Source organism: Gobius niger (assembly GCF_951799975.1).
Source record: "Gobius niger genome assembly, chromosome: 20".
Classification (NCBI taxonomy): domain Eukaryota; kingdom Metazoa; phylum Chordata; class Actinopteri; order Gobiiformes; family Gobiidae; genus Gobius; species Gobius niger.
Genome location: NC_136871.1, coordinates 14,145,704 through 14,166,849, shown reverse-complemented (window position 1 = coordinate 14,166,849; position 21,146 = coordinate 14,145,704). Strand labels below are relative to the sequence as shown.

Genomic DNA, 21,146 nt, shown 5'->3' with positions numbered 1-21,146 from the left:
GTTTATTTTTAACCTTCCCTACAACTTTTTTTTGTGTTTTCTTTTAAACCGAGTAATAACTTCAAAAGCATCGTACAAGACAGTGTTATAGGAAGAAATGAGTTTGTATAATACACTTAGTTGGAAATTCACAGTAAAGATTATACAGTCAGTAAACAAGCATTCTATATTTGGGTCTCTGACAAACAAAGCTAAAAAAATGTAACCATCTTTACACAGTAAATTAAGGTTACTGGTCGCACACAAGAACAGAACTGCTTGCGTGGGAAAAGGAAAACAAAAAAGAGAGTTCAGCTCCAAATGCCATTTTTTCATAGTGTTTGCACCATTTTTAAAATTCTATTTACAAGCAATAATTCATATACTCAGCAAATGACCATTTTGTCAGTAATAATAATAATAAAAGAGCCGTTAAGTGTTGGAGTACTTCGACAAGTGATAAGGCAGGAGTAGAGAACGGCGGCTCCTCGGGCCACGCACAGATTGCATTAGAAAGGGGGGGGGGTAAGGATTTTCAGTAGAAATTCCAAAATGCTTCACATTGCCTTTCTTCACTTCGAACATCGATTCTCTTACATAATAACATTTAATTACATATAGTTTTTAGAGCGAGAAAGTTGTGTCTCTGGGCCAGATGCATACAAGTCTTTTGGGAATGCATTCTTATGGTCTCGGTATGGCCAGGGCTTGTATCAAGATGGGTCTTCTACAGCGATGAGAGGACAAGAAGAACACCGTTTACATGGATTATATTAGTCTTTATTAAATGGATATTCATCTCACAGATAATTGCATTTCAAATTGTTATTCATCTGTCTATGCATCATGTCATTACGAAATACCTTTGGTCCTTCAATAAATAAAAGATATCATATACACATTTATTCTTTATACAATTTCATACAGTAAAAGGAAATTAGTTTGGGATCAGCTAAGATGACAAGTGAATTAAAATCCTTAAATAAGTCTTGCTGCCCTAAAAAATCGCACGCTATCTACGACAATGTTTTTGCCTTCAATGACAGGAGTCTTAAATTAAGCAAAACACAGAAAACGAAAAGTCCATCGATTTCGTCGGTCTGCACTTGTATCGAAGGATGCTGAGAGCGGATTCTCAAGGACCACAAAAAAAAAAAAAAGAATAAAAAAGAAAAAGAAAAGAAAAAGTAATCCACACGAGTTTGGACACGACGGGTCTATTTTACAGTTCAGGTTTGCACCAGAGTGGAACTGCATGGAACCATTCTTCGATCAGAACACAAACGCCGAGCGCCGGGAGAAGGGGGGGGGGGAATGGGGAAGGTGAGATCGTGGGGAATGCAGAAAACATGGGGCAGCTTTAGTGTTATTCACAACAGCCGACACTGTACAGTTAAAAGACAGGAGAGCGTGTATGACGGCTGCTAGAGTTGAAAAGGTCCGGTGACTTTCCGCACGCGCAAACAGCTCTAGTCCCTGCTGTTCGGGGAGCGAGTCCACCCCCGTTGCGTTTCGTTGAAAGCTGTGACTCCAATAGGTCTCCAAAAGCCTCTTCACAGTGTTATCTAGCACCAATGTGGACGTGTCCCTTTTCACCATCGCAAAAACACTGAAGGACGGTCGGTTTTGGCAGCGCTACACGGCAAAGCGTCAAGAAAAGGAGAATATCAAAGTATACAGGTGCAACAGGTAATAAATAAGGAAATTATAAGAGTTTATAATGAGGGTTGTTATTGTGCCCAGCGGAGAATTCTTTACAAAAACAAACAAAACAAAAAAAAACTTGGCCTGACATCCACATACAAATATAAAACAAGACGTACAAATGTCTGGGTGCTACTGCGGGGAGTGGGGAGAAAACGGGGGGTAATCCTTTTTGCGTTTGTCTCTCCTTAAACCACAATTCCTCGCTGCGTCCAGACAGGAAGTGGTGGAGTAGAGGCAGGTGAATGTGCTCCCCCCCCAGTGGGATCCGTTACTGTCCAGAAATGCAAAGAAACAAGGGAGGAGTGGGCGGGGTCTAAGGGAGGGGAAGGGGCACTTCAGAAGGATTCGTCGTGCCCCACTGACAGCTCGCCTTTGGGCGTGGAGGCGCGTGACGAGCCCTTGTCCATGCTCTCGGAGCCGGAGCTCGGGTGCTGCTGTTCGGAGGCGGCGCTGGACGTGATGGTGGAGGAGGAAGTGGAGGAGGAGCGCGTCTTCTCCTTAAAGTCTGTGATGATGACTGTGACGTTGCCCACGGTGATGGCCAGCTGCTGCGCCGTGCTCCGGTCGATGTTCTTCAGCTTAGGCCTGACGCAACAGACGCAAGAGCACACATTGTTAGATATACTCCACAGCTCACAATGAAGGCAATAGAAGTTCATATTCTTATGGGAAAGCTCTAAAACTCCAGTTACAAATAGATGTAGATTCAAACATTGTCGACTGGACTGGGTTGATTTAAGTCTCACTTCCATCTTCAGAAGCTTCCCAGTCTTGTAGTCAAAATGTGAGGTGATTTTGACTAAAGAGCAAAACATCCTAAACCAGATCAACCCAGTCATGTCAACAATATTTAAATCTCTACTACGATGGAAAGATCCTGAGCCTATAGAAACGTACTGGCTTAACATTGCATTTCGAGAATATACACTTGCCAAAAATGTACAGCGTGTTTGCACAAGCTCAGCCCATAACAGGATGTTTTCACTTATTTCGACAGTGCACTGCACTCGTCTCGCGACCTTTTTTTTCCCAGATTTGGTGAGAACGTATTGAGTGGTGATGTCAAGCGCAATATGTGCTTCTCAGTAACAACAAGCAGGAGGCTGCCAGCTCTGTGGGGGCGCTTACTCTAAACGGCTGGCTCACTGACACATCAAGTGGTTACAAAGTGAGAGTGGGAGTTCAGTGTAAAAGAGCATTTGTGGAATCGTTTGAGGTTTCCCACCAGCCCCAAATGAGTTACTCAGAAGTCACTCGCGGAACAGACACAGTGAAACTAGGTGAGACAAAGTGAAATCACACTGGAGTTTCAGTCGGTGCAAATTAAGATTTGAATAGGCGCTGTTACTGATATTCCTGACGCAGTCCTTACTTACCCCACTGCTCCTGAAGCCCATTGCGATTGGTTTGTTTGGCACTAAATGGATCTTTAATCACACATTACACCGACAACTTCCCCCACCCACTCCACTTATCCATGTTTGTTTTCCCAAAGCAACCATTTTCTTAATTTCTGAGCTCTTCATTCAGGTATTATTAACAACATTAACAACAAAAGCTCTCATTAATCCAAACAACGAGATGAATATGTTATTTCAAACAGGTGCTTTGTGAACACGAGAGCACTACACGTATAAGCGATGAAGCTGAACTTAAACCTAACACATTTCAGAAGCACTAAGGAGGCGGCTCTTTATTGAAAGGAGCCCACACACCACATGGCAACAGAGAGGCGCAGTGTGAAACAAGACTGTGCTTTAATACACTCCATAACATTCATTAGAGGAGTCTATTGAATAACAAGAAGGCGAGTCTTTTCACATCAGCACAGTAAATGATCAGCATCCTCTTCACTCGGCTCTCTACACTGTCCACATCATATTGTTTCATCACACCTCACCTTGGCCGTGGGCTCTCTCTTCTGCCTCTTTGTGCTTGCTATAGCTCTGGACTGTTAACCCCATTAACCTGCACTTCTGCGGCCCACAGCGCAGTTTGATGAGAAAATCATATGACTATAAACATAATCTTGCTTTTACCGACCATATTTCGACGTAGTAGTAGAGACAAGCCGTGCATGCAAATTTCAACAAAACGTCCGTTGGCCTTCCATCAGGCTTTGTTTTTGTTTGGGTTTTGTTTACCTGCAGATGTGTGAGTTCTTGTTGGTCTTGGTCACGGACTTCCCGGACTGTATACTCTGTTTGTCGCTGGGCGGGCTCTGGTGGTTGTCTGTTTTGGGCCTGTGGGGGGGCAAGCACACAAGACTGAACTCAATACATTGTTTTAAAGACACAGTCACATAATAGTCCTACATCCTTTACCATGTGCATCACAAGTAATGAGAAGTGTTTGAAATCGGCCATTTACTATACTATTTCTGTTAAAGATCAAGTCCAATTTATATAAGACAGAAAAAGCATCAATACCTTTACAAATAAGTAACTACTTCAAGAAAAAAACCTTATTATAATAATGTGAGCTTTTAGACTGCTGCTCAAATGTTTACGATATATTAAGGACAACTTTTTATTTTGTTTTAGGGCTGTGGTTCTTTTGCCAAGAATGACTGTTGACACCAATTCAACACTGGTTTTGACATTATAAAAAGCTGAAATAGGGTCATGATAGCTTGGAGCTGGGTCAAAAAGTGAAACCAGTTGACAGCCACAGTGTTTGTGTTACAGAAATGGCCTCCAATGGTATAGTTTTTCCTTAATATTCGCTCCAATCTTGAGTATGAGCAGCACTCACTAACCTGGTCTTTTTACTGCTGGGCTTCTTGGTAATCGCCGGGATAATTTCCTTCTCTCTGTCGGGTTTCTCTTGGAGGGGCTGCTCCTTGTCACTGCTCTCTTTGTCGGTGGTGGAGTCCGTCTCAGCCCTCACCGCCTCGGGACGCTCCAGCTCGGGACGCTCCAGCTCGGGACGCTCCAGCTCGGGACGCCGCTCTCCTTCGCCCTCGGGCCGCTCCTTGTCAAAGCGCTCGCCCCGTTCCCTCCGCTCCTTCTTGGCCGGCGGGGGCATGGGGAACTGCTGGGCCACCTGCTGAGCCACCAATTGCGAGTTGATCCGCGGTTTCCTGTAGGGGAACGGAGCACGGATTAGCGTGGCGGGTTTACAAGAGGTGAGGGGACCTGCAGGCTGCGGTGGGTGACTTCTGGCAGCCGTAATCTCATTAGGGGCCGTAATGAAATGAATGTGCGGGATCACAAGGTAGGACGTTTGTAACATGCCACTTAGGTGTTTTCTAATCTGATTATGGCCAGGCTGGGTGCGTTTGTCAAACACAGAGGCGCCGTTAGACAAGCGAAAACCAGCACCAAGAGCTACGAATGCAACAGAAGAGTGATCACTATCAAAATCTCTATTTGAATAATCGCAATGGCACCATGTACTCCGGCAACACAATCTGCAAACAAATGAGCCGCATTTTTGCATTGGCTTTATTCCGGTTTCACAAGAGCAAATTCACCTGAACATTTTTTTTCCAGAATCTTTCAAACCTTTCAAAATATTTCAACAGACCGAAGCTCCAACATTTCTAATGGATATTTGAAAGTGGCTTGGGAAGAACTCAAACTCTTCTCATTCTGTCCTCAGGATTTTACACGATCCATGACATGCTCACAGTTCTCTGTCAAAGCAGGGGGCATTTCCTCGCCCTTTAGAAAATGTCAATCATTCACACACATCTTTCATTTAGTTTCAATAGTAATTTCATATGTCACATATCAGGGCTGAACTATGTTAAGCGTGCAGATCTGTAAGACTAAGAAGTAATAATAATAATCATAATACTAAGGTAAGTATAAAGTAATAATAAAATGTTCACACTTTTTATAACGAAGAAGACCACTTTTGACCAGAAGGTACAGTCAGTGCTTTGATAATTTGGTGCTAAAAAAAAAAAAAGAACATTGTGTGCAGGTACTCTGTGTAACAGGGAAATGTGTTCTTTGTGCCAGCAACTAGGGCTGGCATTGTCATTAATAAAATTGCACTCATTGTATTATGTTTTTATTTTTCGGAAAAATGCTTGTTTTTAACCAAACCCGTAGTTATATCATATTGCCCTACCAGCAACAGATTCCAGTTAATTGTGGAAAAAGTGTTAGCTTTAAATCAATAGATGGTAGGGCTGCTCGATTATAGAAAAATAGTAATCATGATAATTTTACTAATAATTGAAATCACAATTATTCAAACGATTGTATGTTACCTTTAAAAAATGTTTTATTTATTCATCTTTTTGGACAAAATTAAATATATATATATATATATATATATATATATATATATATATGCTCATGTTTCTACACTAATTGAGAGATCCCTGCCCCCTGCTGGCCAGCCCTCACACCTGTTCAAACAAACAGAGCTGCGCGGCCTGATAACATAACACAGCGCTAATGCTTTTATGTTGGACCAAAGCATGAGCCTTTAATATGTAAAATGTAAAGGGAACAGAAACCGTCGTCACAGCGGCACGAAGAGTTTGCTTTGAGCTCCGTTGAGATCTGCTCCTGAAAACGAGTTTTAGACTCTTCTACTACATAAAACCAGTGCTAGGGCTGAAAGATATATAACATTGTTATCGTATGGATACCGAGATATGAACAGATATTAAAATAAAAAAGCAAGCTATAAACGATAAGGATTTTCATCAATAAAACTGCACTCTTCTGTATTATGATTTCCTTTTTTCTGAGAAATGCTTAGCTTTCACCTAACCCATAGTTATATCAAATCGATATTGGGATATCTGGCATGAATATCGAGATATGAAATTTTGTCCCCATCGTTCAGCCCTAACCAGTGCCTGGGCAAAGGTCATCGAGGCTTCTAAACGGCTGTTCTCCTTTCAGCACTAGGTGAGCACTTATCAGTGGCGTTATCTCAAGAGCTCGGTATCAAAATATTAGTATGACATTGTTAACAGTTCCATCACGCTGCGTTGGTAGTTCAGCCGATCAGCCGCACTCACACAAACCGCGCAGGATGGTCTTTTTGCACTTTAGAAGGACAATCGGGAGAGAATCCTTAAAAAAATGTTCTCGATTATGCCATTTGTGTGGTCGTGTAGTGTAATAATCGAAATCGTAATTGAATTTCGATTAATTGAACAGCCATAATAGATGGAGTACATCAGTAATTCAAAAGTGCTACGCAGAATAAGCAAGATTGAAAAACATCAATAAAACATGATCATAGCAGCATTTTCATAAATCTATGTGCACTTAAAGTATATATATTATAATGCATTTATTTTACTTTTAGTTTCCTCCCCATTGTAATGTCTCAAAGGTTTTGAAGCACATGTTCACAGACAGTAACAGGTGAACCTCCGCTGGTTTCTTATTTAAGGTCTACTCCAGTCGGGCACAAACAGATGCTGCGTCACAGAGAGCAGCTGGCGGAGAGTGTGGAAAGGCCCCACAGCTCAGGGGAACAGGGTATTCCAACAATCCAACTCGACGAAGCCACAGTGCATCGAGCTCCAGCGTAATCACAGGCCAGCGCTGGGCAGCACGGAGTGAGCCGGCACAAACACAGCAGCAGGGAAGAGGCCAGAGCAGACAAACAGCCTGGCAGAGCTCCACGCGAGCTCGCTCACCAGGGCTTTCTACAGGAACATGAGGAAAACAGGGCCGCGTGCAGAGAAAAAAACCTCCCAAAGTCAGCGCTGCCAGAGAGCGGTTTCCTGTGAGTGTCCGACAACAACAGAGCCAAGAGTCAGTGCTGCAGAGAGGGAGGCGTTTCATTATAATACAGGGCTGGCACACATTAACCCTCATGAATCCTGCTTAAATAAAGTGTCTAATAGGGTCAGAGAATATTCCCACCATATAAATCTATAAAAAAACAAAACATTAAACATTTATCTTTATTGTTGTTGTGCAGAGGCCTTTTCTGCTACAGACATTAGAAGCTTAAGAAAAAGAAGCTAATAAAATGATAATCCTGGAGGGAAATTAAAAACTCTTGAGGTATTGATGAGGCTTCAAGAGGGTGGTTTTCTTAAAAATGTCCAATAAACATCAAATCAAAGTTCACGTTAGAGAAAGGTGTGCTTCTCGCTCGTTCATCGCGTTGCAGACTTAACTCACTTCAGCAGCGGGAGTGGAATGCAGAGGGTATCAGCTGGCTCTCAGATAACACAGAGCCAACACAAACAGAATTCCCTGCAGTGACTCACGAGGGCTGTGTCAGCAAAGTTTACGAGTGAACTTGACCTACTGGTAAAGAATGTCAAGACTAAAGGTTAGAGTCAAGGCGGTGCTTGGAAACTTGACTGACTACATCGAGTAAACACCTTCAGTCCACAACTACTTTTACTAATGTAGCTTTTGGAACTTGTGCAGATATGACTCTGCCAAAGAGATATGTAATACTGCTTTGCTTTCCAAATATTCATGTGACTAACAGTGGCGCACCAGTGGGTTTATTTGCAGATCCTTTCCTAGAAGAGCATACAGGTAGAACTCGACCGGGCAGTTGGGACGGCGAGGCGGTTTACTTCGGGAAGTGGTTTTGAGACACATCTGAGTGGTTAACCTCAAGGATTTAATATGGCACCACCACGCTGCCCTACGACAACATTTTATTGTCTTTGAGCGTGTTTTACAGTAACAGAGGCGATTTATATTCAGCGCAGACGCTCACTTCTGCTTTTTGCTCCTTTACGTCAGAAATTGACAGAGTCATATTCTGTGGTTTGAGAGGGAGAGGATGTGGCGGGCTGTGGGGGACTTTGGTGAGCGCTTTCAGACGATCAGAAGCCAATCAATGGAGCATCATGTCGTAATGGTCGTGCTACACATAAATCAATACCACTGCTGAGCTGAATGCTGATGAGCTGGAGCTGTGCTGGAATTTATAAAGGGGCTGCTGAGAAACTTTGCGGTGGCATGTGGAGGGAGAGCAGCCAAAGTTAAAGACTCAATCTTATCGCCCAGACTTGAATTGATGCAGAAGTCACCCCGGTGTCGACCGAATCTGCGGCAGGAGCTCATAAATAAAAGAGTGAGCTGTGATGCAGATTTAATTTTAAACACAGCGCAGCCAGTCCCTAGAGTGCAGTAGCAAAGTCTCTGATCTCATGTGACGTCTGGTGGGAAATCCTCCTTAACATTTAACCTGAGAGCAGCAGCGGTCTGTACAAAAGTGAAGGGCCCTGTTCACAATCAACTGAAGATGACAACCCTGAGTAAAATCAAAAGAGTCACTTTAAAAGAACCATAACATGCAAAATTGTCTATATTTGAGCCCAAGTTCCCTCATCAAAAACATACCAGGAGTAGCATGTCACTTAATTCCAGAATGCAAACTTTGGTTGTTCGTTTGTTGAAGTAGTCCACATATCCATAATCCATCACTTTAAGCCTCTATTATGCACGATTTGTCCACTTTAAAGTGCGTGTTTATCATTCAGCAGCACAGAACCTGAGGACAAGGCGGTTGGGAGTTTATTTTCCTTTGGCAAGAAGACACAAAACCACTTTCTGTGGCAGGCCTAATCGAGTGGAAATGTTCAGAAATGATAAGAGGTGGACACTGGCACAGCCTGTAACATGAGGTAGTGGTGGCTCTGCTGTTACTGTCAGCCGGGGGGGAATGGATGGCCCTGCATAAATTCATATTGATTAAGAGAGAGCATCAGTTGTGACAAGACAGATACCTTATCCGTGTTATAAGGCCATTAGCCGTGCCAATAGTGCAGCATATCAGACCTGTGTCCTGAAAACACATTTGTCAGAATTACTTAGATCTATGGCCAACAGTGTGTGAGAGGACACCCTCCGCAGGAGCAGTAATCATTCTGTTTGGCAGTGGGAACCATTAGGCCGTACAGCGCTGATGCTTGATGGATTGATTGATATATGCTGCGCTCCGTGATGCCAGAAGCGGAGCTGCAGCCCAGTTAGAGTCAAATCGGTGTTGGCAGACGCTCTGGCCTCTGTAGTGTCCCGTGTAGTTTAGAAGTGATTCAGTGCCAGCTGTAAGTCAGCCACGAGCTGCTGGCATGACACGGACACGTCTCTCCATGCCCCATTACTTATCCACTGGCCACACAATATGACAGGGCGGTCAGGGGCTGTCAGTCAGGGCTGCACATAATACAGGACTCTACCACTTTTATCGTTCTTTTAATACCGAGACCGACCACTCACCAGACAAAAATAAAACTCTGAACCAATAACATTCAAACTGTGAAGTGATATTCACCTATTAAAAGAAAGTTATCACCCAACTGTGCTTGTTCTAGAGTAAAGGTAATTAAAGGTCAGAGTAGGATTGCAAATTCATGCTTTCAGGTGACACTTTTAGCTTCAGCCAAATTGAGCTGCCAAAAAATGGGATTCTCGGTTTTTGCCAGTGGAAATACTATGATTTTATCTCGCCAATGCAAATCATATTAAGCAAACAAGCAAATCATACAGCTGCCAAGAAAACAAACACATAAAACAATATGAAACATTCAAACAAAACAAAAAAGTAGTAAAACAGTGGTGCTGTTTATGGAGTTAAATTGTGAATAAAACATGTTCATTTTGAAAAGAAACTAAACCATGCAAAATAACATCACATTGTAATCATGAAATTCCTCTTTGGTTAGAAGAATGGAACTTGCCAAAATGAGCTGGCAAACATCCAAATCACACATTGTCTCTGACGTGCACCCACAGCGAGTTGAAACCGTCGGGGGAGTCTTATCAGGAGTGAAGCCCTAATTGTCTCCGCCTCCCACTGCTGCCAATAAATTCCTGGGGATTGAAAATGCTGTGTGTAGAAGAGCGCTGTCGAGCTTGTTTCCCCACAGCGAGGGGGGCGTATGCCGTATTAGCCCCCTCTGCACTACAATAGACCATGACTGACAGCTGCCCTCGAGTAGGCCGCCCGGGGAAGGGGAGGAGGGGGGCAGAGTTTTCCCTCCGCAGGAAGCCTTCAAATGACTATCATTGTGTCTAATTCACGGAGGTTGACACCCGCAGTTAAAGTGGTGCACTGGCGCTGGAGACACACCACCTGCTGCAGTCTGCTCCGGAGTACTGTCGGCCTCTGGACTGACAGCAGCGAGCACAAACAGAGACGAGCCCAAAAAAACAGAGCCTGAGCACTTTGTGTGGACACAGAGTAATGAAGAGGCGGTGATGGAGTGCATGATAGAGAGAGGGAGACTCAGGAAAGCCCTCATTAACACAGCTCTTTTATTTGAAGTGCCGCGAAGAGGACAAGCCATTATTTCCTGCCGGGAGGAGGGAGCGAATGCAGCGGCGCACAGCTGAGGAGTGTATTATTCCACATCAACAGTCTGGAGCGGTTAACAGCACGGGGCTCTGGTCCACATGTTGTAAAGACAGGCCCTTTGTGCTCTGTGATATCGATTATAGAAGCTCAGCAGAACAGCGCTATTGAGAAACGCAGTGTGGGACTTTCGCAGCTTCGCGCTCCTCTTAGATGCAACATGTGAGATTGCCATGGGGCTTGAGCTTGTCCTCGTCCCTCCGCTGTGGCTCCAGTGTTGATGTATGACATGTGTTGACACGGGCATGATGAGAGATCCGACATGTGATGGCCTCTCAGTCCCGCTCTGAGGCACTGGGCTCACTGCCGAGAGCGGCGGACAATCTCTGCTTCTGCCATTCCCTACGCTCTGCAATATGAGAAGACTGCACGATCTGCCAGACACTGTAGCATTTTCACCAAACACTTCAATAAAGAAATCACAATCAGTGATTTAGAAGTCAAATGAGTTTGTTTAGTGTGCAAAGCCAGCTCTGTGTGATAGAACCCAGAGCGTGGCCGGAAGCAGCGCTTGTCGGTTCATTGAAGCTGTCACCTGAGGCACTCTTCCCATCATCTTAAGGACTTAATGGTGCCGTCATTACCCTCCACTTTAACCCTTCAGCGACAATGAGCTGAGGGAGCATCAAGAGACTTTACATGTCAAGACTGATTAAAGGTTCACTGCAGGTCATTACCAACAGAACCATGCCTCTAATAACTTTTCACTCTACCGCCTGTGGACGCCGAACAATAGTGTTTCCTGTCAGGTAAAGCCTACTATTATCTATGCAAGAACGTCTTAGTAAAATCAGTGCAGCTAACTCCGTCCAGCTCCAATCCATCAGTAATAGCTCAAATTACCTGCAGAAAGAACAAGCAAATCTGTTTTGTGCGTCAGCTTTTACTGTGACAAAGTGACATCTGCTCTCATATTGTGAAGACGCAGTGCCATAACAACATCGTCTTCCAAACAGGTTATCCCAGATGCACGTACACCTTATTCTTTTCTATCCTTTCATCTTTCCTGCTTGCTTAAGGGTACCCAAACAAAACTTCCAATTTGCTTTACAAATCACCTGCCCTCGCTTCCAAATAAAATACACTCCTGCACAGCGGGCTATTGTGTTCGACAAAGTGAACAGTAGGCAAACAAACTCAAAGTGAAAAACCTGAAACGAGCAGGACAAAGTGATTTGGTAACACTCTGGATCTCTCAAGTGTGCCAAAAATACAGCTTTTAAACACCTCAATTTGCTTTACTTTACACAGGATCAAAAGCATTGGCACTTTGGGGGATACCAACTAAATGTTTCATTTTGGGTCGTCCCAGTCCCAAACACGTCACATGAGCGTGTTTTTCTTTTTGCAATGCACGGGTGACGGTGCTTGTGGGTCCGTGCCGGTTGTCTCTTCGCCGGGTAATAACGCGCTCTGCCCCAGGAGACTCGTGGCTGAGTGAGCACGACTCCCTCACGGCCTCCATCGCAGCTAAAGTCTATGCCTCTCTGTCCCGCCGCAGCTCCAGTCTGTGTCCTCTTTTGCCCTTTCAGTCTCTGCAACAGCCAGCGCACTTCACAACTTGTCCTCAGATGACTTCTCCTCCTTTTGCTTGCTCACTGTCGCACGTTTAGTGGGAGGGGAATTGCTTAACTGGCTCTCCGCGTTCCAGCATTCTGTCACATTGCCAAACACGCTGCTGTATGAAATCATTCACACCCTGGCAAATCCCATGAAGTTATTAAGAACTTTTTAATCCGACAATTAACATGTAGAGATTAGGGCTGGCTGTTGGCGCTCCGTGTGTTCAAGCAGATGCAGATAATGCTGGATAAGCAGAAGAACAAGAAGAAGGGGATCGGCTGTGGAGGGCAGACAAAGTGAGAGCCGACATGTCCCAGTTGTGTAATGCCTTGATTATCCCATTTTCCTTACAACAAATGCAGATTATAATGATGCTATGTCAAAAGACACCCACACTGGCAAGTTATGATGGGTTTAAAAAGAAACAGTACTTCCGTGTCGTTTTTCGGAAGAACATTGATGCTACATTTGGGACCACACCAGAGATGTAGTACTCTAGTCCTAGACTCCGACTAACAAGTCCTTGGTACTCACTGATCTCTGAGTCAACAACCACAAGCTTTAAAATTAATAAGTAGTTAAATGTTACCAGAACTTGTAGGCGGATCCTCTAAGTGCACACTACCTCGAAAATAATAGATAACTGGACTTGGACTTGAACATTCAAAGTTTGGACTTGACGACTTGGGCTTGACTCGTGCCAACTGGATCAATGAAGACAACGACAGACTGTGCTGGATCTACAGGATCCATATTCATGTATGACTAGATGATGATTAATTATTGTGTTTATTTGCACAACATAGAACAGTTTATTTGACTATACACACTGACCACATCAGTTCATGTATCAAGCTCTCTGGGCATCATTAGCATCGGACTGAAGTCTTAAAGTCCTCTGCATGAAGGGACTTGACACGACAGAGGCCTTTTGTATCAAATTATAGGCTCACTGTCAAGTGAAGAATAACAGTATCAGCTATGTGCCAAAAATGTTCACATATCTTTGAGTTTTGTTAACATAATTACTATAATCATCTATTGATCTTCTTATTCATTTAAACTGAAAGCAATATGTGAAAGAGCCATGAGGCAGAAACAGGATGATTGCTCCAGTTTCTATTTTTACCACGGCCCTAAAGAAGTATAGGTGAAGTTGCTTTGTACTACTATGTTCTGTTTTTTAGCATACTGGTACGGCAGCAAACAGTGCAGATGAAATAGGGGAACAGTGTATCTGCCTTCTTTTAAGTTACAAATGGGGTCAGACAGGGGGGTACCCCCAGTGTTTAAACCTGTATTTAGATGAACTATCGATTAAACGACAACACTGTAACACTGGCTGTGTCGCTGGAGGTAATACTCTAAATCATCATTTGCATTCAGATGATTCAGTCGTGTTTACACCCTGTACGGCAGGTACAGCTGTCAGCAGCTACTCAATATCTGTTCAGCCTCTGGTCTGGAGCATGGCATCAAGTACAATAACAATACTACTAAGAGTATGAACCCTGAAAGTTATACTAAGAGTATGGTTATGATATGTAAAGCCAAGGAAGATAAAGACATGATTTGTCTGTAAAATAATGTACTGCACGTTTTGACAAAATCAAGCACATTGGCCACATCTTCACAGATGATGAGGACATCATAGACAATGCAGAGTGTTCTGAGCTAAGGCTCATACTTGGATGTTTGGCTGTAGTACAGAATGTAAAGCTGACTTTATTTAAAGCATACTTGTACACAACACACCTCTAACAAAGCCAGTATACATGCAACCTATAATGATGCTTTGCGCATTCTTATGAAAAAGCCAAGATGGTCAAGTGCCACAGAAATGTTTGTCAATGCCAGAGTGAATATTTTACAAGCCGTACAACAAACTTTGATGCACAGCTTTATATGTCGACTGAACAAGTCTGAAATAATAGTGTCCGTCACGAATATAAAATGGAATGACATGCAACCAGTGTATTGCCCAAGAACAAAACGACAGTGTGCACCTGCGGGATTCAAACCGGCAATCCTTCAATCACAAGACGACCCGCTCTGCTCTCTGCGCCACCATCGCCCCAAATGCCTTTTTAATGTACTTATTTATAATGGACCATGAGTCCGACTCAACAAAAAAGTTGAATTTATATAAAGCACTGTAGGATGTATGTGACATCAGAATAATGTGCTGCTGTGCTGCCAATGTGCAGAAGATTTTATTCTGACCAATGAACCACTGAAATTGATCCTCATGTTTTATAAAGAACAGATGGGCACTCTTCTATCTATGGTTGACAGCAGAGACACAGAGCAGATAAGACAGAGGTACCTCAGGACTTCCTTTGACCCTCTTCATCAATCACCTTTAGTGTGCCGCTAATGTTTTTTTTCTCCAATTTTCTTTTCCAGAGCCCTGAACGGCCGCCACAAAGCAAATTCACACTGTTATGCTCACACTGGCATCAGGTTCAGAGGCCATAAACATTTAAATATGATCACTGACGCCCGGGAGATGCTAAAGTCTAATAGCCTGCTCCAATTACCACAGAAGCAGGTTCTGAATACCGCCTCTGCTGAAGGCTTGGACATGTAAATGAAGATTATCTCCAAGGTCAGGTGCAAAAAGCAGCATATTTTCTTGCTCAAGAGTCGGAGCAACCCCCAGTCTCGATTTAGCCTCCGTGGGTATCGTGTTACCTCAGCGAGCTACAGAATGGGTCACGCGGTTCATTGGACTGCAGGGGCGGACGGGGGGCCTCTCTGCATGCTGATGGCATGGCTGGGGCTCAACCTCATTAAAAACATTCTCACCTTCATTTGCACAAATCGCAGCTATGTCAGACACTCACCTAGAGCTCCGGCCACTGACTGAACAAATGCTTAACCATAGCCTAGTAGTTAAGGCTGCAAGACATATGCAAGGAACTTTGCTGGGCTGCAGTAACATGATCTCGTCTCCTGATTTCCACAATTTGGTGAATGTCCCTACCCGCACTTCACGCAAGAGCCGCACAATGAATCCCTAGCATCACATCATGCACATGGGACTTACGCAACCACCTGTAGAAATTGAAATAATCAGTGCGGGAAGAGTAAAGCCAATAAGCGCGATGGGACCACATTACTGAACTATAGCGGCTGATTGCCACTTGTGCAGCTGGAGACGGCGGAGGTTGGAATGAATAGCTGTAAAGCTGTCCAAAAATGACTTCCTTATGGAGCTTTCAGGCGTAAAAGCACCACCACAGTCTATAAGCTGTGATTTTCAACAGCCTCCACTGCCAAGACCTGATGTCTTCTCAGAAAGAGTGCGGCGGTTTCACACCAGTAGTCTTTGATTGTTGTTTGAGAGGACGGTTTACATGCAAGATTAATACAGCCCCAGCCGCAGGAGAGATGATGAAAATGATACGGCATTCCAACGCAGGGAATATGATTTAGCACGGCGTCCTCAGGGCATCCACATACACTGCTGCTTGACACTTAATTGGATGGTGAAGAAGCGTCTTGCGAGCTTGTTATTAGCATGTTGAGTTCACTTCACGGCGACACAAGTGCTAACATTGGCGCATACCATGGTAAGAAAACAGGGCTGTGCAATTACAATCAATGACAATCTCAAATGTTATTTATCGACATGATGCTTTTTAATTGTCAGGTCGACCAGGCAATTCTGTGGCAGCACCAGCATGTGTTTGGAGGAGCAAAAGCTGGAGTGGAAATCCTCCTTTCGCCAAATGATGACTTACTGAAATAATGGTCAACTGGTTTGGCAATACAATCATTTACTGGAATACGCAGGCACCGTGCCAAGTGCACCAGAGGTTTTAATCATGCAGAGCAGGAACGGGTTTGCGTTCACATTCTAGCTTTTGATGACGTGCTAATCTCAGATGGATGGCAGGTGCCAGTTCTCTGTGAGAGAGACACAGCTTTTGGAGGAAATCTCAAAACAGACACAAATGTTGAACCGGATAATAATTTAGTAGTGACTGGATTGACAAACCTGCCTTATTCAACTCTTGGCTGAAAGTCTATTCAACTGGACAGTATCAACCACATGTTCTAGGACACCTTTGGCTGAATATCATTAAAACACGCTGATTTTTGTGCCAGTTTTTGGCTTCACGTGGATAAGCCCAGTAAATACAAAAATATCACCCAAAAACAGGCCAGTTACCACCGTAAACTTCTAACCATTACCACCTTATGAACCTATTATCAATTGGTTTTAATATTGAAAAAGATCAGTCAAAAGAATGGAAACAACTTTTTTTTATTTTGTTTTTTTCATATCACCTAGCCAGAGGAAGTTGACTGTGGCTTTTGTATTTTATGCAAAAGAAAGTGCGAGGATGTGGTCACGGTGGACACCTGTAGATTTGGCTTAGTTAAGCAGATATTATGTGTTTCATGTGCATAGGTTTCTCATTAATTAAGAATATAATCACTATACTCAAAAAAAGGTAAAATGTGCGGCCCTACTTGAAATCTTGCTACAAATACATATGAAATAACTTTTCTCTACAACAGTGCACAACATGATGAGGTTGTGGCTTATTCAGTAATGATTGTGCTGGACAAAAAGACCAATTACTCTCTTAATTCAATTTCGTTGCATTTAGTGAAACAAAACGAAGCAGTCTTTAAATAAAAGTAGCAGAAATAAAGGTTTTGTGGAGCTATCTTTACAAAGAGCTTCAAAGGTGATCCCATGACAGGTTGTGAAAGACATGAACACAGTAAATCCTACGCTGAGGGTCATTGACATTATCAGAGGTGATTACGAGATGCACAAGTTGCCCTTTGTCCGGAGTCACCTGCAAACGCTGAAGCTAGGCCCTGAACATTGAGAAAGTTTGTTAAAGGAGTTTATAGAGCGCCGCAATCGAGAACCGAGCGACCGTCAAAAACTCCACAACAAGAGTGATCCAAATCGAACTTCAAAGTGTGGTCTGAAAAGGAGTAATTAGTGAACGCACATGTCTCGGAGCCTGTGCCCATTGAAACTACAGGACGAGATGAAAGACGGGAGACGAACCCGCTACACGGTGCTCTAAGTGTGATTCATTTAGCTGAGAGGATGTCGCCGCGTCCCTTACTCCTAAATGAAATACATCAAACGGCGCGGCACAGACAGCTAATTAGCACTCATTAGAATAAGAGGCAGTCCCCGACTAAACAATCACATTAATCAAAGGTTAACTACTCGGATCAAACAGAACCACGTGACAGCCTCGGCGCTGCGCTTCACCAAAACAGAGGCGGCTGGGCGGTCGCCAAAGCTACGTGGTCGGACGCATGTGCCGCACCACGCTTTCCCCCGCTGCTCTGCTCCTGCGAGAGGAGCGGCTCGCGGAGGGGGGGGAGGGGAGCCTGACAATTACGATCGCTCCCACTTGTTCGGGCGCTCAACTGTCAGCGCAATCGCAAACGGGGAATGTTATTGGCAATGTGTTTTCTTTGATTTCCGCTGATATAAAGCATGAAGATTCAACGTTAAAAGAGCCAGTCATAGCCAGGCTTCGCGCAAATAATACACAATTTCTACTATAGTCTGTTGGCCAGAGGGAAAAGATCATGAGAGTAACAATATGAAAACTTCTAATCTGATTTTCATCAATGTAATAAAGTACACATTTGGGTTTTTATCAGTAAAACCTCTGCCTTTTATTTTACTTTACTTTGAAGTGCACTGTAACTTGTACTATATGCCTTTCTATGCCTATTGCTAAAGAGTGAGAGTTTAAAATGTTATCTTGACAACGACAATGAAATAAAAAGGTCTTGAGAGCCGACTTTGGTGGTCTATTGCTACTCATGTAAACTTACTCCTGATTTAGGCAATCTTTCATAAAGCATACTGAGGATTTACAAACCCAAGTTAGTCATGAACATATACTGGACTAAAAAGGTAAACCATGAACTGTCGAGCTTGTAAAGATCCAGGTCATTATCAGTCCATTATTAGTTCATTATTGGTTAATTATTACCTTGTAAATGCTCTATAGAAAGTATGCGCATGTGTCAAAGCAAATAACTTCTCTGACACTCATTAAGCTTCTGTTGCTATGCTGTTGCTATGCTTGAACATCATCTTGGTATCCTTATTATAAACCGCTATCAAGTTTTATTCTCTCTCTCGCTCTCTGTTTGCTCTCACCAAGGCCACATCAAAAGAGCATCACTCAAAGGCACGGCTTCGACTGCGCCGTACACAACATGTAAACAACGCACTGGCAGAGTACAGTCTCCCCTGTGGTGTATCGAAGGTGTCGGCGCGACGCACTGTGAAGAGAATCTCAGCGGGGAAAGGTTAGAGTGCGAGGGGACTCCACGCCGAAGCCACAAGTGACTCATTCATCTCTCCATCTCGTCACGCAGCAGATGACATACAGACGCAGCGCGACTTTATCAGCACAAACATTCCCCAGAACAGAAGACAGGAGAGCGAGGAGGGGGCGGCTACAGACAGAACGAAAGGGAATCCCGCCGCGATATTAACAGCCACTTCATCGGTTTCCCATAAGAGGCGGCTTTCTGCTGACTAACGGACTGTGTTTTGAGACACAGGGAGCCGCTTCCAATAAATGTGGGTTTAGTGCAGAGCGGTGGTTCTCAAAAGTGTGGTACTTGGGCTTCTTCAAGTAAATCTCTGGCTCCTCATTTCTTTTATGCCTTAGTAATGCACGAAAGGTGTTTATCTGGCATACACATGGTTTCATTTAGTCCAATAGAGATCTATTTCAGACCCCTTTCTGTTCTGATTTGATCTTGAACTAGACCTGGGCCGTTGGAACTCGGAAGGTCAAATATTTTATGAGGTGTTACTTGGTGTGCAAAGTTTGAGAACCAGTGGTGTAGAGGAATTTCCAAAGTGAACACTTTACACTTGTAAACAGAACAGGGAGCCAGGTGAGCTTGTCAGATGGTTGATTATTAACAAATAAGAGGAATGGCGTTCATAAAACACAGAACTAGATCATGAACATTAAACAGATGTGCAGTGTTATGACCCGACGTGAAAAGTTGTACAGAGCTGCTCAGACTGCTGCCTCTGTCACCCAGCCCCCAGCAGACTGAGCAACTAAAAAGCCAGTATATTCCAAGTATTTAAGTTACTGTAACTTCAAGTGCACGCGACACACTTAGCTCACGTCTCTCCCTCTGCTTTGAGCAGTGAGGCAGTGCATTCCTACAGGTGACGTACGCCTTCACCCGGGCTGACTTCATGGGAACACAATAAAACTGTTGCTCTGCTGATGCACTGGAGCTGTGCAGACATATAAAGTGCAGTCCCTCTACCCCACCCCCTCCCTCCCCACTCTTCTCTTCTCCTCTGGATAGTGAGGCAGCCAGCCCACCTTGACGAAAGCATAAGAGCAAACAAAATGCCAGTCGCGTAAGATGGCAAACTCAGGCGAACCCACACAACAGCAGGAGAGGCTGGAGCGTTCATCAACAAGTCCCTTTTCACTCAGCCCCCCAAAACAAACAGGCTGTCGATCAAAGTTGTCATAAATTGGGATGCGACGCTGCTGCAACAACAACCCTTGCCAAGTCGGTCCAGTCAGTCATTCAGTCAGGGGAGAGGAGACAGAGGAGACGCTCAGAGGAGAGACGGGGGAGGCAGAGGATAGATGGAGGGAGAGAGGCAGTTACCTTGTGGATGTGCCCTTCCTCACATCGCAGATGCTGCATTTAAAAGCCTCGGCTGTGTTTCTGAAGGTGCACACGCTACAGTCCCAGTATCCGTCATCCATCGCCTGTTTGGCTTGTCGTTTTGGCCTGAAGAAATGAGACAGATGTTAAGGTCAAGTTTTCAATACCACTCACCATCAATTAACAAGGATTAGATTGATACAGGAGCCGATGTGTAAATGAAGACCAGTTGCTTTGCTACAGTGTGCATCGGTGTTGTCACTGGTCTATTGAAAAGAAATGTGTCCGGGAAAGTACAGTTCCTTGGTCAATAAATCCTCACGCACAGCGGAGAAGCGGGCGACAGTCCACACCGTCCGATTGTATCGCCTGCTAAGGCTAGCCAGGCAGAGCGGTGCTAAAATTTTCGGCATCGAAGCTTAGCATGTCGGCTAACTAAACCAATATCCAACGGTGTCCAATTCGACAATGGTTCTCCCAAAGGCTTCACGGAGACGGAAGAGCGTTTCAGAGAATGCCAGGCGTATCCTCGGAAACATTTCCCTTTGTCTGTGAAGTGACTGGCTGTGGGGAGCGAGAAGCCGCCATAGTGACTGCACTATTCTAGCTTAGCTGTGGTAGAGCGAATGAAAAGCGCTATGTGAGCGGAGCGTATCCATATACCGACTCAATAACAGCCAAAACACACGATGAACGACGACAAACGGTCCCTTTACCTGGTAGGGCTCTTTTTGTCGCCCATGGTGAAGACTAGTCCACAGGAATACGGAGAAAAGGGGCCCTCCTTTAATTGTCAGTGAATATAGTAGGATCCAGATCGAGCCGCTGCTGAAGCTGTTGGCAGACAGGCTCCACTCAGCGCTGGCTTCAGGCACAGCGACTGACTGCACTACCCCACGTGCCACGCGCTCGCCAATCACAGCGCGTGT

At 44.2% G+C, this 21,146-nt stretch overlaps 1 protein-coding gene across 1 annotated transcript; it reads right to left on the bottom strand.

The window, feature by feature from the left end:
* Positions 1–1,745: 1,745 nt before the first annotated feature.
* On the bottom strand, positions 1,746–21,092 carry rybpb (RING1 and YY1 binding protein b). Its single transcript, XM_079578593.1, has 5 exons — positions 20,934–21,092; positions 20,218–20,343; positions 4,445–4,768; positions 3,831–3,929; positions 1,746–2,271 (listed from the first exon to the last, which is right to left on the bottom strand). Exons 1-5 carry the CDS (start codon positions 20,957–20,959, stop codon positions 2,022–2,024), a joined length of 825 nt encoding a protein of 274 aa, XP_079434719.1. The 5' UTR covers positions 20,960–21,092; the 3' UTR covers positions 1,746–2,021.
* Between the last annotated feature and the right edge of the window lie 54 nt (positions 21,093–21,146).

Excerpts from the sequence above, each read along its gene's own strand:
- rybpb (XM_079578593.1), bottom strand. The coding sequence starts at position 20,959 with ATGGGCGACAAAAAGAGCCCTACCAG. Across the intron at positions 20,344-20,933 it reads GACAAAAAGAGCCCTACCAG|GCCAAAACGACAAGCCAAAC; the intron begins GTAAAGGGACCG and ends TCATTTCTTCAG. Across the intron at positions 4,769-20,217 it reads AGGAAGGGCACATCCACAAG|GAAACCGCGGATCAACTCGC; the intron begins GTAACTGCCTCT and ends GTTCCCCTACAG.